General features: G+C 56.8%; 1 protein-coding gene across 1 annotated transcript in view; it reads right to left on the minus strand.

Annotated features, from left to right (window-relative positions):
* Window positions 1-1,216: 1,216 nt before the first annotated feature.
* SREBF2 (sterol regulatory element binding transcription factor 2) overlaps window positions 1,217-23,542 on the minus strand; it is a 59,348-nt gene continuing 37,022 nt past the window's right edge. Inside the window, exons 11-19 of the mRNA XM_059401900.1 lie at window positions 21,548-21,717; window positions 13,630-13,798; window positions 12,032-12,149; window positions 11,136-11,245; window positions 9,615-9,747; window positions 7,034-7,202; window positions 4,795-4,980; window positions 3,269-3,380; window positions 1,217-2,932 (exon numbers count right to left, since the gene is read on the minus strand). Coding sequence (XP_059257883.1) covers window positions 2,712-2,932; window positions 3,269-3,380; window positions 4,795-4,980; window positions 7,034-7,202; window positions 9,615-9,747; window positions 11,136-11,245; window positions 12,032-12,149; window positions 13,630-13,798; window positions 21,548-21,717 — 1,388 coding nt within the window. The 3' untranslated portion in view covers window positions 1,217-2,711. The remainder of the gene's footprint in view (window positions 2,933-3,268; window positions 3,381-4,794; window positions 4,981-7,033; window positions 7,203-9,614; window positions 9,748-11,135; window positions 11,246-12,031; window positions 12,150-13,629; window positions 13,799-21,547; window positions 21,718-23,542) is intronic.

Below are 23,542 nucleotides of genomic sequence, written 5' to 3' on the forward strand. Positions count from 1 at the left end.
CCCGGACGGTCCCCAGCCCCCAGCCCCTCACCTGGAGGAGAGCCCACCTCACTCTCCTGGCTTCTGAGGAATCCCAGGCCCAGAAGCCGCAGGACCTAACAGAGCCAAGAGTCCTGCCTGCAGTGAGGACCCCTGTGGCTTGTAGGGGAGCCGGTCCTCACACCCTCAACTGGGGGTGGGGTGCCCCCAGCCTATCCTGCAGCTGTGCGGAGAGCTGGGGGAGGAGGGTGGGTGCTGAGTCACGGAGCCTGCGGAGACTCACAAAAGGCACAGGTTCCCGGGCGCACGGGCCACCCACAGCCACCCACCCTGGTGACACAGGCCTACTGGGCTTTGCTGGGAGGTGGGGGCATTTGCAGTCCCAAGGCCCCTACTCCATCGGTGGGGGGGCAGGCTGCGGCTACCAGCAGGGCCACCACCGAAAATGCTGCAGCTGGGCCTCTCCTGGCTGCTCCGGCCCTTGGGACGGTGTGGCCTGCTGTGACTGCCCTTCAAAGAGGGGAGTGGCTCATTTCTCAGCCGGGCCAGGTCACAGATCTGGGCTAGTCCCCCAGGCCACTTCGGACTCCTCCCCTTCCCACCCACCACTCCCAGTGGTCTTGCCCCTCGGCAGGTGCAGAGAGCACTTAACTGTAAACTGGTACCTATCCTATCACTGAAACTGGCCAACAGGTCTATGGGGACTTTGTCAAAGGAGGGGACTGTCATCCCTGTCGTCCACATGTGGGAGCGGAGGTGAGGTTCTGCCCCAGGTGACCCAGCTGGGAAGTATGGGAGGGAGCTGGCCTTGGATGGGAAGTCCATCCGGTGGGCCGGGAGGGGGAAAGCAAACAGCAGCACCCCCAGAAGGGGAGCGATGTATCCTCGAGGGGTGGACACATACGGGCTTAGCACCCCAATCCCAAAACCACTGCTGCTGTGAGCAGCCAGCCGTGTCCTGGCCACAGGGACCTCTGCCTCCAGCGGTACCTCCAGCCGCCCTTGTATACACCCCAGGCTCTGTCCCAGCCCTGGGAGCATGTACCAGGGAGCGGGCATCAGAAGGGGCTGGTGTGTGTGGGGGGTGAGGAAGGTCCTCCCGTCTGGAACTTTCCAGGGGCCTCTCAGCAGAGAGGGAGAGGCTGTCCTCAGCCCCTGACCCACCAGAAGCCAAGCCACGCAGTCGCCCGGCTGGTCATCACGGCGGTCACACGACAGACCCTCACACACCTCCTGCTGGGTGGTACCAATCTGTGTTTATTGAATAACCTACATCCAGGACACAGTGAATGACTTCGTATCAAGGAAACCACAGGTGTATCCCCTTTTCTGTGAAAAAAACACCCCCTCCCACCCCTAAACAATAATGAGAAAAGGCACGATATATACACATGACACAAGGGCTGGCTCACCTGGGGGTCGGGGCGGGGGGGGGGGCAGGGGCCACAAATCAGAGGGTGTGTGGGCAGCAGAGACAGAAAGGGGGTAGGTTCCAAGCTGAGCCATTCCAGCCTGCACTTGGAGTCAGGGGGAGCCCTGCTGTGTGCACCCCAGCTGGACCACCCCACACAGGCAGGGAGCGAGGGATGGCAGCCCCTCTCGGCTTTGCAGCGGACTCTGGGGTCTCAGGCAGTCCTTGGGTCCTGGTAGAAACGGCCTCAGGGGAGGCACCAAGCCAGGCGCATCCAGAAAAGGGAGCACTTTTCCCTCCCAGGGCCCCTGTCAAGGCAGGGGGCATGAGTCCTAGTGTCCTCCCCAGAAAGGGATGGGGAGGGGCTGGGGGCTGGTCCCTGCAACCCCGGCTTATTTTCAGGTCAAGAGTCAGGGATAAAAATAGACAGTGGAGGTAGGAGCTGGGGAGGGCGGGAGTTGAGAGCCCACACTGGAGGCCCCGGTCCTCAGGCCCGAGGAGTAGCTTCATCTCTTCCAGCCCCCTGGGCCTACTCTGAACTTGGGCTGGCGTCCCAGGGGGTGGGGGAGCGGGAAGGAACAGGACAATTAAATAAGATACCATTTATTTTTTAAAAAATTAAAAAATAATGCCGACATTATTTCATGCAACCCCAAGCCTGCCCCCTGCCTCCCACTTGCCTCCCCCGGGCCGGGCTCCCTCCTTCCCTGGCTGTCCTGTGTAATGAAGAGAGAACAACGAACTGGCTTTGTCAGGCACAGGGGAGGGGACACAGACTCAAGATGCCGCAGCAGCTCAGCCCCGAGTCTCGGCAAACCCCAGCACGCGGATATAAAAACATCTGTATAAAAAGGAGGAAGGGGGCGAGTTGGGCCCAGTGCCAAGGGCGAAGTGCTCTGGTGCCCAGAGACCTATGTCCCCCACGGGGAAAGCCTGATAAAAAACAAGCAGCAGGAAAGGGGGATGTTCGGGGAGAGCAGAGCTGGGGAGGGCGGAGGGCCGGAGGCGAAGGCCGAGCACACTGGGAGCCCCCCCGCTGCTTTCAGGTTAGGGAGCTCCCCAGGCTTTCCTTTCCCAGACCTATGGACTCCTGGACCACGGGCCTCTCTCCGCAGCAGATTCTGGGGCTCGGCCCAAGGGGCCTACCAGGCTGAGGTGGTCCAATGCCTCGGCAGGCGACAGCTCAGGAGACCAGGCTCACCCCACAGTTCCCAGAGGGAGCAGGGAGAGAGACAGCTAGACGGAGGGCAGGGAGAGAGACCCCGGAGACAGAGGGAGAAGGGCGAGGGGGCAGGGGGGCTGCCGTGGGCGAGGCCGGGGGTCAGGAGGCGGCAATAGCTGTGCCGCCCCCCAACTTGACAATCATTTGCTGGCAGTCGTTGCACGAGCGCCGGTCACCCGCCTTCTCCAGGGTGCGGGCCGCCTCGGCCAGCAGCACCGCCCGCTGGCCCGGAGAGGACAGGAAGGACAGGGGAAGGTGGCGGCAGGCCAGCAGGATGGCGGTGGCCCGCTCTCGCTGGCCGGGCCAGGCGTCCGCCTCTCCTGCGGGAACGAGACACGAGGAGGAAGCCCTCACTGGGAGGCCGCCAGCACACAGGGGCTGTTCCGAGGGCTTGCTGGGGCTCATTTACTGAACCTCAGACTCCCCTGCCCCCCGCCCCGCCAATGGGGTGCGTTCTGGTGCCCTCCCTGGTTCACAATGACCCGCAGGGCACTCGGCTAGCACCCCGCCTAGAGTTCGGCGGTGGGGCTGAGATGTACCCCTCAGGTGTGCCTCCTGGGCCCCCGCCCCCCTCTCCCTGCTCCTGAGGCACAGCAGCCCTACAGCGCTCCGGGCTCCTCCCCGGCCCAGCGCTGGGGTGCCCGCGGCCGACTCACCATGCTTGGTGCTCTGGGCCGTGCGCCGGCGCAGACTGTGCTCCAGCAGCTGATGCGTGCGGGTGGGGCTGGCTCCCGCCATCAGGCGCACGGTGGCTTCATGCAGGAACACCTGGGAAGGGGCGGGGGACATGCCTGTTCCAGCCCCAGCGGACGCGTCTCCCGCCATCTCAGCAGCCACCCCACCATGGCCCTTCGCTGCTCTCCCCGTGGAAGCCACCTCTGTTCTCTGACCTCCAGGCCCAGCAGGCCACTGGGAGCAGCAGCAGGGTGCAGGCCGGCTGGCGGGGGACAGCGTGAGACTGGGCCCAGAAAGAGGCAAAGGACTGCTCCCCCCTCTCCTGGAGACAAAGAGCGCACGGACACGCCCCCGGGCTGGAAGCTGAGGCGCCTGGGTGCTGCGGGGGTGGGGGTTAGGGGGAGGTGAGGCAGCGGCAGCCAGGGGGCTGGATCCCATTTCCCTCAGTTTCTTCAAAAATAGAGGCCACGAAGTGCTGCTCTTCTGTAAATTCGAGTCACTGGGGAATGGGAGGCAAGGCCTAGGCCTATAATTTTTTGGGATCTCAAGGCTCCTTTATACTCTGTATCTCCATCATGGGGAGGGTCTTGAGTGCCACCCAGGAAGGCCACGGGAGGCCACAGGGAAAGGGGACCACTAAGGAGTGTCAGCAGTGTGGGGGCAGGATGGAAATGGTGCTTCACGACGAGGCCTTTGATGCCAGCCAGGCCCCGAGCAGACCAAGGGGCCCCGAACGCTGGTGGCACACGTCCTCTTTTCCCCGCTGGAGGGTGGGTCACCGGTGATCAATGGGTTTTGTCCACTGGCCATCCTGGCTCACCGCATGCAGGAGGAGTCACAGTGTGACCCGTGAGGGCCCAGGGGAAGGCAGCCTGGCTTTTTCGTGCCCTTCCCCCCTCACGGACACTTCTGGCCTTCTCAAATTTGAGTTTTTAGAAAGTAATTCAGGCAAAAATATGTTGAGTACATTACTCTAATTAGCAATAAAAATAAAACAAGAAAGTTATTTGGGTCCAATAAGCCCAATTAATACGACTGCCCTCGGAGCCTCCTCAGATCCCGCGGCGTCAGCAAGGGATCTTCCGTGCAGTCAGGCAGCAGAACCAAAGCCCCCAGGGGCTCCGAAAATCAATTAAATGAAGTTCTAGGGAGATTCGGTCACTCTGACCCCAGTGAGAAAAACCAGAGTAGAGCTCTCTCCGTGTCCCCCAGCCATCCCAGGGCCAGGGGGTCCTCCCGTCCTCGCACTGGGTGGGTGAGAGGCGCTCTGCGCCGGCCTCCGCCCGCGACCAACGGGCCGCTCACCGCCGCCATGCCCAAGGGCCGGGTGCCCAGCAGGGACTCACCTAACACAGGCAGGAGCAGGGGGTCCCCGGCCCCAGGTCTGGCGCTTGACAGGCGAGCCGGCAGACCTCAGAGTTGACCAACTCCGCAACCCCACCCTGGCGCCCCACCGGGTTCCAGGCCCCCCACCCCCGCCCGCCCCTGCCGGGCACCCTGGCCTCACCTTGCGGTAGGCTGGGCGGAAGCCATGAGCCAGCCGGCGCAGGCTGCCCAGGTCCCGCTGGAAACCGGCCAGTTCAGCCCCCGACGCGTGGTATGTCTCGCCCAGGGCCTGGCTGGCTCCCGCCTGCTTCTGCCAGAGAGCCGTCCTCAGCGACAGCAGCAGGTCACAGGTCAGCAGCTGGACCACCTGTGGAGTGAGCCCCGAGGGAGGAGACAGGTGACGGGCCTGCTGAGGGGACAGCTATCCCCGTGTGGATCAGGCGGCTCCTCAGCCCCACACTGAGTAGCGCCTAGAGGAGTGGAGGGTCCCAGGGGGGCAGCGGCCTGGAAGACACGCCACAGGGAACAAGAGAGCAGCTCAAGGGTGAGCTCGTGTTCCCGGCATCTGGTCCTCTCTGTGGCCGCAGGTGGGGAAGGGAGGCCCAGGCAGGGGCTAGCTTGTGTGTCAGGGACACACATGGCAGGGGCAGGAAGGGAGGCACAGGTTCCTCCCACACCACAGGAACCCCCTGCAGGCGGCCTGGCCAGGCGGAAGGATGGCCAGGAGATGGAGGAAGGAGAGGAGAGGCCCCCATCAAGGCAGCCAAGGCTCAGCCTAGGTGGTCCCTGGGGCTGGGGACACAGGCGTGCGAGAAGGCAGAACCACGGAGCAGCTGAACGCCGGGGTTTAGACCCACAAACCTAAACCTACTGTGGTTTTGCCACCGACTAGCACACGACTGAACCTCCCAGCCTCAGTCTCCTCATCCGCGAAGTGGGCACCTAAGGCTGTTTGTGTTGTATGAGAGCACTGTGTGTGTGTGTGTGTGTGTGTCCCATGCCCGGCCTTGGGAGGCACGGTCAACGCCAGCCGCTGGTGCACGGACTCCGCACAAGTGGGGCCTCATGTACTGCCGTCTGCACGACACCCACGAGGCTGGGCCACCTGCCTGGCTCCCATCAGCACAAGAGAGCAGTGACAGTGAGGAGACAGCCCAGTCCTTTCTGAGCAGGGTCACACGCGGTCCTCCGGTTCAGACGGACACCCCCAGGATGTTCCCCTTCTCGCTCCTTCGCCAGGGCACTGGACCCACCCTGGATTCTGCCTTGCGCCTGCTCTGTGTCCTGACCCTTTGCCACAGTGTTTTCTGGCTGCCAACAGCCGCCGGGGACACGGAGGAAGCCTTCCTCTTCAAACAGAACCTGACATTTCTAAGGCGCGAGCGTCAGGGGGAGCACCTGTGGACGGGGAGCAGCCTGGGGCTGGATTCTGTCCTTTGAGAGATGCCAGGCTCCACGGCATCTCCTCCTTCTCGGCCCATTCTCCCAGAGAACTACCACCGAGGCACCCCAGCCCCGAAGGCGCCACGGCCTCTCTCCTGTTCCCCAAACCCAGCTGAGACCATCTGCTTCTCTCACGACGACGAACTCCACCGGAGACCATGGAGGAGGGGCACAAAGTGAGCGGTGGCTCCCCCGTGGGCTCTGCTCTTGGGCCCTCTCTGCACCCTGCCCGTCCTGCAGGGCCGCACGCTTCCTGGGCTTGCCTCAGTACCGGAGGCCACCGGCCAGCTGCTGGGGACCAAGCCTCAGTGAGGGTCTCAGAGCCGAACGCTCCAGGCCACAGCTCATCCCTCCCTTTGTGCAGTGGAAACCAGGCTTCTAAGGGAGCAGACGACGCTTCACTTCTCATTGTGGGGCCCCCCTCCCTTCCCCTCCCCGCCCCTCCGGTGGGACGGGCAATCCCGCAGGGACAGCAGGGGCCCTGGGAGGGGGCACGGGCAGGCAGCGTCCCGAGGGCCAGGCAGGCCTCTGGGATGCACTGTGGAAACATTGCACGGGTACGGCCGGAACATGCAATGCAACTACAATGCACCGCAGCTGCCCGCTCGGAAGCGTACGTGGGGCCGCGGAGGTGCCCGGGGCGGTCGGCGGGTCGGGGCTGTGTGCAGGCACGGGTGGGCAGCCCCTCGAAGGCCGACCTGGGCACCCTGCGCCAGCTGCCCAGGGGAAGCGCAGAGCCCTGGCCGGCAGGGTCTGGGACTCAGGGAACCCAGCCGAAGCGCAGGCGGAGACACGCTTCCCTGAAGGCTGACAAGGGACCCTGACTGGGCCCAGAGGCGATGCCTGTGGGACAAGCACCTGCTGGCCTGGTTTGTCTTTTGGATGGCCCCACGGGCCGCGTGAACTCGGTGGGCCAGTGCGTCCCTCCCCGCCACAGCCGCCCACCTCCCTGAGGGGCCAGACAAACCCCCACTCACGTGGTTGAGGGGGAGGTCGCCGGTGGCCCCGCTCACGTTGAGGCTGCTCCAGAGGTGGCCGCTGGCCCGCTCGCAGTGACAGAAGGCACTCTGAGACCCATCTGCCTTCCCAGAGAGTGAGGTGTGCATGGCTCTGCAGGTGTGCAAGACGGCCTTCACCAGAGGGCTCCTGGGCACGGAAAGCAAGGGGAGGGGCGGGAGGTCAGTGGGCATCACCGGGGCACCAGGAGGCGGGGCCTGTGCTGCCACAATGGCTCCAGATCCGAAATGCCGGCCCTGAATGGGGGTGGAGGAGCTCCCCACCCCCACAGCATCTCCTCCATTAGGGATGGGGCGGCAGAGCCCCAGGCCTGGCGACGCAGCCATGAGCAAGCCGAGCACCTGCCTGCGGGCGCTCACTTTCTAGACGAGTCAGAGAGAACATGCACTGACCACGGAAGAGGCAAGCACAGGCGGCAGATGTGCCAGGAAGGAAAGCCAAGCAGAGGAAGAAGGCAGCATCCTGTGAGGGGGGTGGTCAAGGATGTCCTCTCTGGGAAAGGGGCATTTTAGCAGAGACCCGAGGAAACATAGGAGTGAGCTGTGTGGGTTTCTAGAGAGGATTCCAGGCAGAGAAGCAACACGTGCAAAGGCCCTGAGTCTCTGATGGACGGGAGAATATCCAGGGGCCAGCATGACAGTGGAAAGGAAACAGGGAGCAGAGAGAGGGCAGGCCCCGCTCAGCCAAGCCATGCTCCGGGCCCCACCTGCTTCCGACTGCTCCCGGCGGCACCCGGGGCCCACCGCCTTTTCCTTTCCTACTTCTGTGCCTCTGCCGACCGGGACGCAGGGGAGCGCCCCTTCTACCAACTTGTCTCCTGAGACTTAGTCCATCCTCTGTGGCCCCTGGGCTGTCTCCTCCTGTCCTGCCCTCTCCCAGCCTCCTCTGACCGCCCACGGGGTCGGGCCCTTTGTACCCACCTAACACCAACCTGCGGGAGGCGGGCCTCCCTCCCTCTGGCCCAAAACCCCTCTGGGTGAAGAGACATGCTGGCCGCTTCCCAGAAGCCACAACTGGCCTGGTGAAGGCAGTCGCGCCAACTGCCCACAGAAGTGGCCGTGCAGGCCTGGCCACTATTGCCTGCTTGTGGCCACAACTGGTTCTCTTGTTCCCTGCTGCCTCTCAGAGCCTAGAACGCACTGCCACCAAGAGGGCCCTCAGTTAAGCATCTACACAATAAACAATGGAACCAGGAAAGGGGAGGGAGACCTGGGAACAGGGCGTGTGTCGGCTCGGAAAGAATCGGAGACCCAGGCTCACCCACCGGGAACGCCACTAAAGAGCACCTGACAAACCATCTGTGCCTCAGTTTCCTCATCTGTAAAGTGGCCATAATCCCATTTGCTGCCACCTGTGGTGGCATGATGTATGGACTCTATTATATGCAGCTCCCCTCTGAGGGGCCATTCCCTCAGAAGCTGGGTGTTCAGCTCTCTCGGGGCATGTAGCTTCTTTTCACAGAGCAGATCGGGTTGAGGCTGGAGAGGCTGGGGCTGCAAAGGGGCCCCAGAACATCATCATCAGTGAAGAGGGACCCCAGAGGGACTGAATTCAGGGGGAGGAGTGTCTACGGACGGTCTGAGCGGATGCCAGGGCTCTGCTGCTTACACGCGGGGCCCCCGGACGGCGGACCTGCCGTGTCCTCAGCCACCCTGGCTGGGAGGGCACACCTGCAGGGCAGAGCGCCAGGCGGGTGCAGACTGCTCAGGTGCTTAAAAAACAGGTTTCCTGAATGAAATGGGGTATCAGACCTACCTCAGAGAACCTGCCTAGACCTACTTTTCTCGGCTCCTTCCTGCTCTCCTGGTTCCTGGTCTGCTTGACAGGAAATGTTTTAGCCCTGGCTCTGAGGACCAGACCTGATGGGGCTTTTCTGTCTTGGAGCAATTTACTACTTCTCCGGAGTTGCAGAAGATGTTAGGGACGCGGAGCCAGCAACAGCCAGAGTGTCGGCGGGCAGGGTCGAGCGTCACTATGGGCCAAATGCCCCCCCCAAGAGGCAGGCGCTGAGTCCCCCAACAGGAAGGTCAAAAGCTTCTCTAGTTATGCTCGTGCTACAGGCCCAGGGCCCTCTGAGTGACAGAGCTGACGCAGGGCTAAGAGACGGCTGGAAGGAAACGATACCACACTAGCCCACGAGAGGATTCTCGAGCCCTGCCGAGCCCTGAGCCATCATCACACGGCCTGGCTTCACCAGCAGCTTCCGAAGACGCCAGCAGCCGCGCTGCTCTCCCTGCAGCCTGTGGCTCCGCAGGGGCTGGGGCAGATGGCGCCGGGAGTCCGCGGACAGCCGCCGGGACAACACGGCACAGACTGGGCGCTTGCCGAGCAAGGTTTCTCCATGCCGCCCTCTCCCGCCTCTCGCTCTCTCTCCCCATCTACCACGCAGTCCCCCGGCTGCCTGACCGTTCACCCCGGTGACCACTCAAATGACCACTCAGACCTGCTCGCTCCCGCTGACACGGAGCAGTGAGCCTGGCACGCGGGCCTCGGGGAGTGCCCCGGGCAGAAGCAAGTAACCGGTCAAGGGGGCTTACGCACTCTGTCACTTCCAGGGCTTTGGGGACACGCTCTACTTCAGTAAAATGAGTTCGTACAGCCGCGTCGTCTCCCTGGAGCCAGCTGATGGCCACCGTGATGGCAGACGTCCACCACCGACAGATGACATCTGGACCTAGAAGGGAAGAGAACCAAACGTGACTCCAGCATCCACAGACCGACGGCGCTCAGCCTGGCTGCTGGCACCTAGTTCCTGTGAGCACAAGCCGTTACCTTCTGGCCGTGGGCTGGGGACCTTTGGATTGTCCCCTTATACAGTTCTGGTGGGACATGAGCCAACACTATCTTTTGGAAAATGTCTGGCAACCTGTATCAAGTGCCTTAAAGATGTTCACTCCTAATAAGGTAGTAATCCCATTCTGGGCAACCTGTCACAAAAAAACTGGCCCCAGATAGAGGGCAAAAAAAAAAAAAAAAAAAAGAATAACAAAGGTGTGCACTGTAGTGTAATTTTTTAGAAAGATTTACTTATTTGAGAGTGAAAGAGAGAGAGAGAGAGAGACAGAGAGAGAGCAAGTGCGCGAGCAGAGAGCAGGGGCAGAGGGTGAATCTGACGCAGACGCCTGCGGAGCGAGCTCAGCCCCTGCAATCATGACCTGAGCCAAAATCCAGAGTTGGATGCTCAACCGGCTGAGCCACCTGGGCGCCCCATGTAGTACAGTTTTTAAGAAAAATGCTGGAAACAACCTGAATCTTCTCCAACAGTCATGAAAAATGGGGCTTCCCAAATGTTCGCAATAAAAGGCTCTTGTTAGAATCTTTAGTCTTTTCCTCTCATAGACTCAAGTTTTCTCTGCTGCCGGTGGTCTCGCCATGTCGGGTGGGGGGTTGGGGAGCAGAGCGCAAGATAAAAGGCGGAAGAGCCTGTGCTTTACTTAAGACAGTCCACAGGGTCAGGGGTCAGGGACCAGGGGCAGTTGCTTTTCTGGAATCTTTCCTCCCCAGGGAGAATGGCCAGCAGAGAGTCTGGCAGCCCCCTCCCCCAGCAGCATCAGAAACACCTGCCACGCCATCATCCTGACAGCAGTCTACGGACAGAAGCAAAGAATGTCCTGGTGCCAGTTCAGTCAGCAGGCTGCACTGGCTCGACCAATGGGCAGCTGCCCGGATGAAAGTCTCTACAGCAGAGTGTGTCAGACCCAAAAGCAGCCTTGGGGCCCCTGGCCATCCAAGAGTGAGCCACCACCAGGCCCCGGCGTCTGGATCATTGCTGCTCAGTCTGGGTGTTGGGGAAAGCTCCTGCCCCACTCGGCCGGGGCCCAGGAAAGATATCCCACTGCTCGTCATCCCACTTCCAGAATCAGGACTTCCTGTCCTCACAGTGCCACCCAGCTGGGGGCACCTATGAGCTGGGGCTACGTGCGAGTCACAGACACACGCCTCAGAAAGAGAAGATTCTCCAGCACACACTCGTAGCTGCCCCAGAGCCCCTGGGACCAACGGTCCCGGGAAGGAGGGAATCTGGCAACACGAGGCCTGCAGAGCTGACCTGCGGACGCTTACCAAGGGCTGACTTGAGCACGGAGCTGCTGGAGAAGGGCGGGGTCACAATCCCCACGGAGTCCACAAAAGAATTAAGTAATTTCAGGTACTCCAGAGCATTAGAAAATTCACTAGAAAGAAAAGAAACAGTCCCAGTGTACATCAGAATGGACAGACGGCCCTCCCTCATGCCTGGCTTCCAGGTTCCAGTTCCAAGACCCAGTGACCATTCTGGTTCTGGTCCCTTCTCCCGCATCGCACCAGGCACACCCTGAGCCCCGCCCCCAACGCCATTCCCAGTCTCCACAGGCCTGCCTTCCTCATGTGTCCCTGGGCGGCTCCTGATGATCTAGCCATTCCCTTTCATTCCTTGTCCAGCAAAACCGGACTCCTCCCCTGAAGGCCTAGTTCCCAAGTCCTTTCCTCCCACTAGTCATCGATGATGTTGATGTCATGGGGCAGGACTGGCCTCCCTTCCCCGCTCGGGTACACTCCAGCTGGGGCCTGGGCTCTGCGGGACAGTGACTTGGACACCTGTCTGCTCTGCAGGTCTTACTCTGAGGAGACAAGACAGCGCCCCACTGCTCTGTAGGAATAAGAAATTGCTCGGCACACATCCCCAGACGTCTGCCTTCGGCTCGGCGCCCCACATTCCGTTCCTAGGTCTCTGACAGGGCATCCCTCCCCACCCCAAAAAGCACAGCAACCTCGTCAAATATCGCATGCTCAGTCTGGGGGTAAAGGGTAAAGAGGTCAGGCCAGAGCTCCCACGGGACTCTCGTGGGGCTGCCAGGTTTGGGAAATAAACACCAAGGACTCATTTGACTGCCCCGCAGACCCTACACTGGGGCTTGTTTCCTGCCAGGAGTGTGGGCCTCGCGGATGCCCGAGGCAGGGGCCCGTCCTGGGGGCATTACCAGCTTTCTTCGTCCTGGTCTCCAGCCTTCTTCTTGGCCTGAGGCTTCACCAGCGACTCCACAGCTCGCTCCAGCAGGTTCCTGCAGAACGCCTGGTGGACCTGGGCAATGGGGTCCGCTGAAAAAGAGGAGAAAGGCCAAAAGGGTCAGAGGGTGTTCTCATAAGGCCATTCTGGCTTTGCTGAGAACACAGAGGATGGGCAGAGGAAGCCCAGAAACAGCTCTCCTGTCTGAATGGGAACTGAACCCCCTTCTCCAGCAAAGCCCCAAAGCGCCCTATTCAATAGCTGGAAGGTAGGGGGACGTGAGGTAGGGCAGTGCTGTGTCTCCTGGCAGTGCTCGACTTCCATTCAAGGTTGGGGCAACAAGCCTCAGCAGGAAACAGAAACGGGAAGGTGGACAGTCAGCAGAGGACAACAAAGTGGTGGCCGCCGCCTTGACATGACATGCTCTTGTTTTCCAGAACTTTGTGGCCAATGATGGTCTGGCTGCGCTGATTAAACAAGTGGCCTCATATTGCTTGCAACAGCTGTCACGGCCAAGTTCCCAACTGGCAGGCCCGAAGCAGGGTGGCAGCGGCCCCTTCCCTCCTGTCCCATGCAGGGGTGGGGGCTGCCACCTGACAAGGATGGGGAACACATTCTGGGCAATAGGACCTAGAAATGGAGCCCCCACGAGGTGAGAAAGCCTATGGAAGTCTGCAGTGTAGACAACGCAGACTGTGGGGATGGAGCTGAGATTCAGGATGACTTTAACTTTTATCCTTTCTTTTTGGTGTTGCGCACCATCGTTACACTTAAGCCATAAGTGATTATTATTTTTTTTTTTTAAAGACTTTATTTATTTATTTGACAGAGAGAAATCACAAGTAGGTAGAGAGGCAGGCAGAGAGAGAGAGAGGAGGAAGCAGGCTCCCCGCTGAGCAGAGAGCCCGATGCGGGACTCGATCCCAGGACCCTGAGATCATGACCTGAGCTGAAGGCAGCGGCTTAACCACTGAGCCACCCAGGCGCCCCATAAGTGATTATTTTTGAAAAAAAGATAGTGGAAGCTCGTGCCCGGGACATTTATCTGCAGAACACGCCCCACTCTCCGCATGCACCCACTTTAGAGAGGGGAGAGCACGCAGGGAGCAGAAAGCCATTGGCCGCTCAAGTCTGAGAGTGGGACAAGTCGCCTCCAATCACTGTCAGACACCAGGGACAGCAAGCCAGCATCTCCATGCCTGGGGGCCTGTCCCCGCCAACACTCTGAGCACTTGATGACTGCCCGTCGCCTACTGTTTTCGAACTGCTCCGTATACGACTGCTTTCCAGGGGGACTGGGGGGCTGGGGCCAGTGAACAGCAGCTCCACTCATCCTTTGGGTCTCCAAAGAACCCAGAACAATGTGATGGAGGTAAGGGCCACGGGCTCTGAATGTCAGAGAGAGGCGAGCTGCAAACCTAGCTCAGCGGCCAGCCAGGTTTGTGACGTCCCTGAGCTTTGAGAACGAGACTGAGACCACCTGCGTCCCCGTGTGTTTGGAGCACGGTCCCCCTGAAGTCCTGGAGGCTCTCGTGGCTTTTCTCCAATCCCCGATGGCTGCCAAATGCTCACCTGGGTTCCTCTGAGCACAGTAGAGGCTCTCCTTGGCAGCCGACTTCACCGACCAGCTCCGCTCCATGAAAAACTTCTGGCCCAGGGGGTGACACAGCCAGCGCAGTGAGTCGGGGACTGCGCTGCGCTCCGGGCCACACAGGCTCTGGGCTCTACTAAGGAAGTAGCTCTGCAGAAGAACAAGGACCAGGGGTGATTCCAGGGTGGCAGAATGCCAGCTGCAGCCACCATGGGGCCATCGGAAAGTACCACCGTGGTGGAGGCAGGCTGGGGAACGACGAGCAGGGGTGCCAGGCCCCTCACCTCCATGGAAGTAAACGCCACCAAAACCAGGGCAAGTGGCTCTGGGGGAGCCAGTTCGACTTGGTGACTGGCAAGAGCTGGGGGCAAGGTTTCAGGGCACGTGGGAAGCCCCTGTTGCACCCTGCCCTGCTCGGTTGGCCTCACCCTCGTGCAATCTCCCTCTGGCCCTGCTGGTGTTCAGCCTGCAGAGGTGAGGAGGGGAAGTTCGCAGAGGAGAGGTCATGGAGGCTCTGCAGCTGCGTGTCCACCCTCAGCCCTGTGAGGGCCTCGCAGGACCAAGCCAGCAACCCCCCCACCCCTGCCAACCACCAGATCCTGGGACTTTTCCTGATCCGACATTTTAATTATCCTTAAGAATATTTTGAGGCAAAAGAGTATTCTGCTTTGACTGGTTTTTCATCTCTTTAACCTCTAAGTATTAAGAGTGGAGAAAAGGCACATAGCAAGCAGCTAGGAACTGTTATTTTTGTCACTGTCAACGCTGGAAAACACTAGAATGACGGGGTAGCACCCAGGCTCAACCAAGGATCCACGCAGGCACGCGTGTCTACGGCTGCTGTCCTTCCCCCCAAAGCTGGCTTTGCAAGGGCTTTATCTAGTCCCCTAAAGAGACTGCGGCACCAGGCCTAGAGGATCCCCTGACGGGAACACCACCAGCCTGTGAGCGAAGACTGGGCGAGACTCCGAGAGCCGCTCTGCTGGGCCCTTCGAAGCCAGCGCCCTCGTCTCCCAGGCCCCCCGCCTGCGGGGTCTCATCACTCCAGGCCTCCAGGAAGAGCTGCAGGAGTGCGTCCCGCCATGTTTTCAGAAATTCCGTCATTTAGTGAGAGATGGTATTTTTACTCTAAAAACCACGATTTCCAACCCACAGGCCCACTCAGTGCGGGCTAATGTGGACGAGAAGCTGAGCCGAGAAGGACGGGGCCGAGGGAGACGCACAAGACCCAGAGCTCAGGAAACCCCGAGGGGCCACTGGGACAGGCTCGCGGACTTAACCTTCACACTTCCACCCATGCCTCCACAAGGAGGGCAGCGCCTCCCTGTCTGGTTCAGTCTGATGGTTCTGACCTTTACTGGGCTCTAAGCAGCCCTCAGCTAATGTAACGGCTTCAGACGACTTGAATGCCAGGGTCAGAAATAGCACCACCGAAGTGCTACTCGGGAAACACAGACCGAGATGACAGACTCTCATGGGGGCGGTGGAGGGTGCATCTGGAGCGTGCTGCCTGAATCGGAGAGAAAATGGCCTGGATGGCCTGGCCCAACTGCCCTACAGAGATCCCCCAACACAATCACAGCACTTCTCCGGAGTCTCTAATCGCGGGGCCAGCAGCACTCATGACCTTCCCTCCTCTTTGCTGACCGCTATATTCGAGACGGGATACAGGAGAACAAATGCAGAGGAACCCCATGACCTTCACCTGACCCTCAACAAAGCGCTGCAGAATCTGAGCCTGTAACTGCAGTGGAGGAGCCTGAATGGGCCAAGAGTTTGGGCGTGGGGCACTGGCAATCCCAAGGTGTCTGAAGTCAGAGAAGCTTCTCCGGGCTGCTTCATCAGCAAGGGAGCACAGCAAGGGAGTGCCACTCCAGGGGAAACTGAGAACGACTGGTCCCGGGGTGCCTGGATGGCTCAGTCGGTTAAGTGTCTACCTTTGGCTCAGGTCATGATCGGGGGTCCTGGGATCGAGTGCTGCATCAGGCTCCCTGCTCAGCGGGGAGTCTGCTTCTTCCTCTCCCACTCCCCCCGCTCATGCTCCCTCTCTCTCTCTCTCACAAATGAATAAATACAATCTTTTTAAAAACAAAATAACAATAAAAAACAACCGGTCCCTCAGAAAATCTCAATATCAGCAAGAAAAGCAAAAACAAAGCCTCGTTAGGCGGTTTTGCAAAAGGAACCCAAAGAATGACTTAGAAAATCATTAAGTTAGAATATATTTGTAAGCTTAATACTGCAGAAAAACCTCAGTTCTAAGACATCTCAGTGTGTGTGTGTGTGTGTGAGCTGGAGTTTAGCGGTTTGTATTAATAAGACATATAAATCCTGGGGTACAATCATCCACAGTATAATTTCTAGGAGGCAAACTGAAAGAATGATTTCTGTTGCTCTTTTAATTTTCCTGGCATTATCACCCTACGATAATCTCCCTAAATTTTACAGACAGAATCTCCCCTGGCTGCGGCCTAGGAGCCCGGTCCCCTCTAACTCATTTGCTAACCGCCAAACCAAGCAGCTGTGGCAGGAGACTCAGAACTGCTCAGATCCTGAGAGCCACCCTGCAGTTCCTGGCCAGGCCCAGTTCCACAGTGTCCCTCCCACACCAGGCTCACCCCATAGTTCCCAAACTGTGTGCCGAGGCACCCCAAAGCACCCAGGGAACGTGCAGGGGCACCCCGGAAAGTTCATATTTCTGAAGTAAATACAGCCACGCCCAACACGAGTCCGACGCCACGTGAACTACGAAGTGGTAGTTTGAAGTCTCGATGTGAGACTGCACGATCTCCCTTTGGATGTCGTATCTTCATGAAGCTGAGTTTTAAAAGGCTATTGTAATAAAAAGCAAGCACTGGGGGCGCCTGAGTGGCTCAGTCAGTTAAGCATCTGCCTTCGGCTCAGGTCATGATCCCAGAGATCTGGGATGGAGCCCCACGTCGGGCTCTCTGCTCAGTGGGAGTCTGCTTCTCCCTCTCCCTCTGTACTTTCTGCTCACTCACTCGCTTGCTCTAATAAATAAGTAAATAATCTTTGAATAAATAAATAAATAAAAGGAAGCACTGTCTGAAAATCAGAAGTTGGTGGTGGTATTATTCTGCTTTCAAAGTCTGAGAAGGTATGTGACACCCAACAGGTCCATGTACCCCAGTGATCAGTAATATTAGTTATCAAGAAAAAAAAATACTATTTCTTCTTTCAACTTTGTGTCTATTTCTTCAATAACTACTAAACTGTTAAGACATAAATGTGTATTAAGATGTCTGTACCTAATTAATAAACAGAACTGTTAGGTATTTCTTTTAGCCCAGGGCAACCATGAAAAAATTACTGAGACTCAAAGGGTGCCGTGAAGTGAGAAAGATTAGAAATCTCTGGTCTAAATCATTTTCAGAGGCCAGCCCTCTGCTTGCTCTCAAAGCCCGACTCATTTGCCAGCTAAATATATTTGACTGGGGCGCCTGGGTGGCTCAGTGGGTTAAGTTTCTGCCTCCGACTCGGGTCACGGTCTCAGGGTCCTGGGATGGAGTCTCGCATCGGGCTCTCTGCCAGCGGGAAGCCTGCTTCCCCCACCCCCTTCAGGGAAGGACTGTCTCTGAGTCTGGCCCCTCTCAAGAGATGCCAATCCATGAAAGGGGTGGTTCCTTTCCTAGAAATCAGTTCCTCTCCTAGGCTCAGCCTTACTGAAAACCCAACTCTGGCCATACTGATGGTGTTCCAGACATTAATGCCCTCAGAGCACACACCACCACTTCTAGAGATTTCACCTCAGGAGAGACTTGGACAAGCAGGTGAGGACAGTGTGAGGGGACATGGCCCGTAGCACCGTAACTGCAAATATGGGAAGCAACCAGATGCCCCCCAGCAACCATGCTGCGGTGCAGGAGCCTCCGTGGAGTAAGGAGGCCACAAAGACAAAGGCCCAAGACTCACTGCTTGCTTGGAAAAAAGCAAGTGGCAGAACAGGGAAAGCAGACTCACCAGTGTGCAGGAAGCCCGGTGCGGGCCTCGATCCTGGGACTCTGGGATCATGACTGGAGCCAAAGGCAGCTGCTTAACTGACTAAGCCACCTAGGTGCCCCAGTAGGGGCAGTTTCAAGGGCGCCATCTTTCTGATCCTCGGCTGCCACGCACACACCCTCCTCAAGTGGGCTGAGTCCCTCAGAAGCGCAGCTTCGTCTTGGCAGTAAGGACAATCAAAACCCCAGTGGGGCTTCTGGGATGATACGACGATCCCAACATTTACACGGAAAGGTAAAAGAGCAAAACCTAGTCACTAAAGCCAGAGGGCTGAGATTCAGCCACTAGGGGAATGTGGTGTTGGCATAATGGAACATACTGGAGCATCCAGAAGCAGACTCGTTATACATGGGCACTTGATTTATGACAGAAGTGCCACTTGGTGCTGTGGGGCAGGAACAGTCATTTTATTTATTTATTTTTTAAGATTTTATTTATTTATTTGTCAGAGAGAGAGAGCACAAGCAGGCAGAGTTGCAGGCAGAGGCAGAGAGAGAAGCAGGCTCCCTGCTGGACAAAGAGCCTGATGCGGGACTTGATCCAAAGATCCTGGGATCACGACCTGAGCCGAAGGCAGTGGCTTAACCGACTGAGCCACCCAGGTGTCCCAAGGACAGTCATTTTAATAACAGAGTCTGGGGGCAGGGAGATTTGCATATGGAAAAATAAAGTAGATCTTACATCTCCACCTCACACAAAAAAGTCAACTCCAGGTGGATTTGGGCTTGGGTCTGGAAATAAATACAGTAGAGCGTCTTTACGACTGAGACAGGGCAAAGATTCACTGCACAGGACGTAAAGTCACTAACTGTAATGGAAAAGACTAATCGTCTGATTTCGTGAATATTAAGAACTTGTGCTCATCAACTGACACCGGGAAGAGAGAGACTAGGTGGGGCCCCTGTGCGGCTCAGTCAGCTGAGGGTCTGACTCTTGGCTCTGTCTCGGGTTCTGAAACTGAGCTCAGTCTGTGCTCAGCATGGAGTCTGCTTGAGATTCTCCCCGGCCCCCAATCCATACACTCTCTTTCTAAAAGAAAGAAATAGGGGCGCCTGGGTGGCTCAGTGGGTTAAGCATCTGACTCTTGGTTTTGGCTGAGGTCATGATCTCAGCACAGAGTCTGCTTGAGATTCTCTCTCCCCCTCTGCCCCTCCTGCTGCTTGTGCTCCCCCTCTCTCAAATAAGTAAGTTAGTCTTAAAATAAATAAATCTTTAAAAGAGAGAGACCGGGCAAGCCATAGAAGGAGATACATGCAAAAAGCATATCCCACAAAGGATCAAAGTCAGAATAAAGAACTTCAATCAATAAAAAGAAGACACGGGTGTCTGGGTGGCTCAGTGGGTTAAAGCCTCTGCCTTCGGCTCAGGTCATGATCCCAGCATCCTGGGATCGAGCCCTGCATCAGGGTCTCTGATTAGCAGGGAGCCTGCTTCCCTTCCTATTTCTCTGCCTGCCTCTCTGCCTACTTGTGATCTCTGTCAAATAAATAAATAAAACCTTTAAAATAATAATAACAGTAAGATTGCTGGGTGCCTGGGTGGCTCAGTGGGTTAAAGCCTCTGCCTTCAGCTCAGGTCATGATCCCAGGGTCCTGGGATTGAGCCCCGCATCGGGCTCTCTGCTTAGCAGGGAGCCTGCTTCCTCCTCTCTCTGACTGCCTCTCTGCCTACTTGTGATCTCTGTCAAATAAATAAATAAAATCTTTAAAAAAAAAAAAAAAGACAGACATTGCAAATAAACAGGTATAAGACTTGAACGTGGTTTTCACAATAGAGATTATCCAAATGGCCAACAAAAAGGTACTCAACCTTGTTAATTCCCTGGAAATTACAAATGAAAACTATGAGATACCAGAGATATCAGAAGGGCCACGAATGATGGGATCACGTGTTTGGCGAGGAGGCAGGACCGGAACTCTCTTTCCTACACTGCTAATGGAGTGGAAACCGGTGCAGCTGCTCAGGAAAACTGCTGGGCACGGTCTACTAAAGCTGAACACCACTGGAGCCGCTGACCTGGCGGCACCGTCCCTACAAATGCAATCACACACTCACCACAGGATGGACAGTGACGTTCACAGCAGCACTGTTCATGATAACCACGAACAGGAAACTCAAAAAAGTCCATCTCTAGGTCTCACCATAGGATGGACGATCTCACTGTGTGCAGCAAGACAAACCAATCTTGCTCACAACCCTGCACAAAAGCAGCTGGACACACACAGTACCTACTGTTCGACTCTCCTTTCATAAAGTCCCAACAGACACAAACACCTAGTGACCAGGATGGTGGCTACTGTGGCTGGAGGCCTTGGGGGTAGGTAGGGGGAGTTTGCTGACTGCAAGAGATGCTTCTGGGGTCCTGGTCATGCTCTGTTCTCGATCTGTCTGCTGGCTGTGTGAGTGTATTTGCTCTCTGAAGTCACTGAACTGTTATTTATGATTTGTGTACTTTTCTCCGCACATACTATACTTCAATAAAAAGTTTACAGAAAAAACAAATAAGAGGCAGATTAACTTATGGTGCCAGAATTCAGAATAATGGTTACCTTTGTAGGGGGCAGTGTGAGTAAAAGCCTGCAAAAGCTTCTGGGGGTAATGGGAAGTTCTACTTCTTCTTTTTTAAAAGATTTTATTTATTTATTTATTTATTTATTTATTTATTTATTTATTTTTTAAGATTTTATTTATTTATTTGACAGAGAGAGATCACAAGTAGGCAGAGAGGCAGGCAGAGAGAGAGAGGAGGAAGCAGGCTTCCTGCTGAGCAGAGAGCCCGATGTGGGACTTGATCCCAGGACCCTGAGATCATGACCTGAGCCGAAGGCAGTGGCTTAACCCACTGAGCCACCCAGGCGCCCTTATTTATTTATTTGACAGAGACAGAGATCACAAGTAGAAAGAGAGGCAGGCAGAGGGAGAGAGAGAAGCAGTCTCCCCACTGAGCAGAGTGCCCGATGTGGGGCTTCATCCCAGGACCACGAAACCACGACCTGAGCCGAAGGCAGAGGCTTGACCCAGAGCCACCCAGGCGCCCCCTGAATGAACGTCTTATCTAAGGTCGCTGAAATAGGGTTGAGACACAGAAAGTACATGGGGCTTTCCTGTGTCCTCTATCACCCAGACAAGGGTGACACACTTTAGGAAACCTCAGTGTCCCCAAAGGGCACATTCCTATTCATCAGCTCCTCAGTGCCACGACTACAGCAGCAAACGGAGATGTGCTCGCTCTCTGCTGAACACAGCGCATGTACTCAGCAGCTTACTCAACGCGGGCACCGAACAAAATGTCTCTTTCTGCTGGAGTAAGAGAAAGCCCGAGGTCAGCAGACGTGGGGAACCAGCTGATAACAAGGACTGTGAACTCCCAAGGCTGGCCCCATGCCGGGCACAATGCTGGCGCCTGATAACAGCTGTCTGTTCCTGACCCGGGTCTGACCTGAACTCCTTGAAGACGTGCACTGTTTTCCGTTTCTGGACTGAGAGTAACAGAAGATATGCACTAACTACACTTTGTGTGAATAAAAACACTAGGAGACACAACCATAAATATCTCAAGAATTTTTATGACCACTCGAAGAACAGAAGGGTCATATATTTAACCCCCGAGAATGTGGGTCACTGTCTCACTGAATCCCTCTTATTTCAGGCACTGAAATGTCCTGCTTATGCTTATTAAGGGCCAGGAGGGCTTTTGTTATCTTGTTATCGGCTTTGTTTCGTGCCTCAATATTTGTGAAATGACCCACTGACTCAGTATCTACCCGTCTAGGTAGTCGGCCCCTGAAGGCAGAGCCCACACCTGTTTCTGCATCTCAGCTCCTGGCCAGGGAGGGGCGCCTCCCACTGGTCTGCAGGAGGGAGCCGCAGGGTACTCACCGCCAGGAAGCCTAGCTTGCCCCCACACCGGGTCTTGAGCCCCATAGCGGCCGTCAGATGGATCTCAACCAACGTGCTCGGTGGGATTTTCTCTTCTGCGCATTCGGCCAAGTTCACGGCGCACAAAGCCATGTGTACATCAGAGCAGGCAGACCCTGCAGGAAGCTTCCCTGTGGCAGGCAGAAACAGGCACTGAGTTGACAGATTCTTCCAAACCCAGCTTTTTTTCTGTGTTCTCCAGTGTAATCAGAGCAAGAGCACAAGGACTAGAGAAAGTATTTGAACTCTGTCATCAGATGCTCCCGGCTCAGATGCTATAGACTCTGTGAGCGAGGAGCTGTCTGTTCCTTTCTACCTCACAGGCTATTGGGGCCGAGAGGAAATGCATGTCAAGTGCCTCACATGTGGCCCACGGCTGTTTGCAGGTGGTTGCACAGGACTCAGAGGTAAGCACTGCGACACTTTCCAGACACAACCATGTTCTGGGAAACATCTTGCGTCTCCAAACATGGAGAAAGGTAGTAAAAATTGAAAAAACAACAAGAAAAAAAAATGATGTGAATTTATTTTCATTGTAAAAGAACGCATAATATCTAATACATCCCTTTTTGAGGAGTAAGTAACAAAATGGCAATGCCGTTGGACACATCTTGGTTAGCCGTGGAAGGCTAGGAATGTTTTCCTACACACTCTGTGTGAGGGTTGCAGTTACGTGGTGTGACCCTGAAGTCAGGGGCGGAAGTGCCCCTGTGTGCGCAATGAGGGCCCATCAAGGCCATGAGGCTGTCACACTGTTGCTGGCTTTGGTCCTTGCTACAGGGCCGGGCGGGGGCCAGGACAAGCCAGCTTTGCTCGGGGAGGCTGTGCTTCAGGGGGACCCATGTCAACAGTCCAGACAGTGGCCGAGCCCTGACTTCGTCAGCCCTACATTCTTCATCCAGGGCCACCCTGCCTCCCCCATCTTTCTGTTAGCCCCTACACTTTGTTCTGCATGGACATCAGGTGTCGCTCTCCCCCAGGAGACACCATCTGGCTTTCTCTCTTCAGGGGAGGGAAGGTGGAGGGCAATGACAGGACCAGGTTTTAGTCACTTGTCCTTTCCATGCCTTGAATAAAGCCAGGCCCACAGAGCGCTCAGCAAATGTGCAGGGAATGAGCGACACACCCCAGGTGGAATTCTCCAGAACAAGACAGCTGGGAGGATGAAGCCTCCTGAGCAGAGAGCTGGGAGGGAGCTGGTGCCATGCCCTGAGCGTACTCTGAGAGGGGAGAGAAGAACAAAGCCGGGTCTGCGGACAGGACCCGCTCCCAGAACTCTACCGTGATCCCAGGTGTTAAAACCCCATGGCTGGCCCCACGGGTCTCATCTCCCATTCACTCCACGCCTGGGGCCTGCTAGCGCCCCGTTTCTGGGCCGAAGTTCCCTCCCCGGGGCATGTCCACCACCTTCCTGTTACCACGCCCCCCTGCTGCTTTCTGACCTTCAGCGGTTATCCCCGTAGCGACCTCCCTTCCTGAGCCCTGATTTCGGTCCCCGGCACCAAACCTCCCGGACAGCCTTCGCCCGACGCCTGCCCCTGGCCTGCCCATGATATGTGATGTTTTTCTGGGTTCCTTGAGGGTCCCCTTCCAAAGGCCTCTCATCAGCAACGTTGGCTTTCATTCTCACTGAAGGTCAAAGACCAAGCCCCCTTCTCGGGCCACGGGTCCAGCTCGCCCACTGCCACGCATCATTTCCCTCCAGTTCTCACAGGCAAGTGTTCAAAACCAAATTCCTCCCTTCTCCCTGGAAAACTGCTGCCCAGCCTTTCCCCCTCACCTTTTTTTTTTTTTTTTTTAAGATTTTATTTATTTATTTGACAGAGAGAAATCACAAGTAGATGGAGAGGCAGGCAGAGAGAGAGAGAGAGAGAGGGAAGCAGGCTCTCTGCTGAGCAGAGAGCCCGACGTGGGACTAGATCCCAGGACTCTGAGATCATGACCTGAGCCGAAGGC

Source organism: Mustela nigripes, chromosome 6 (assembly GCF_022355385.1).
Source record: "Mustela nigripes isolate SB6536 chromosome 6, MUSNIG.SB6536, whole genome shotgun sequence".
In the NCBI taxonomy this organism is placed as follows: domain Eukaryota; kingdom Metazoa; phylum Chordata; class Mammalia; order Carnivora; family Mustelidae; genus Mustela; species Mustela nigripes.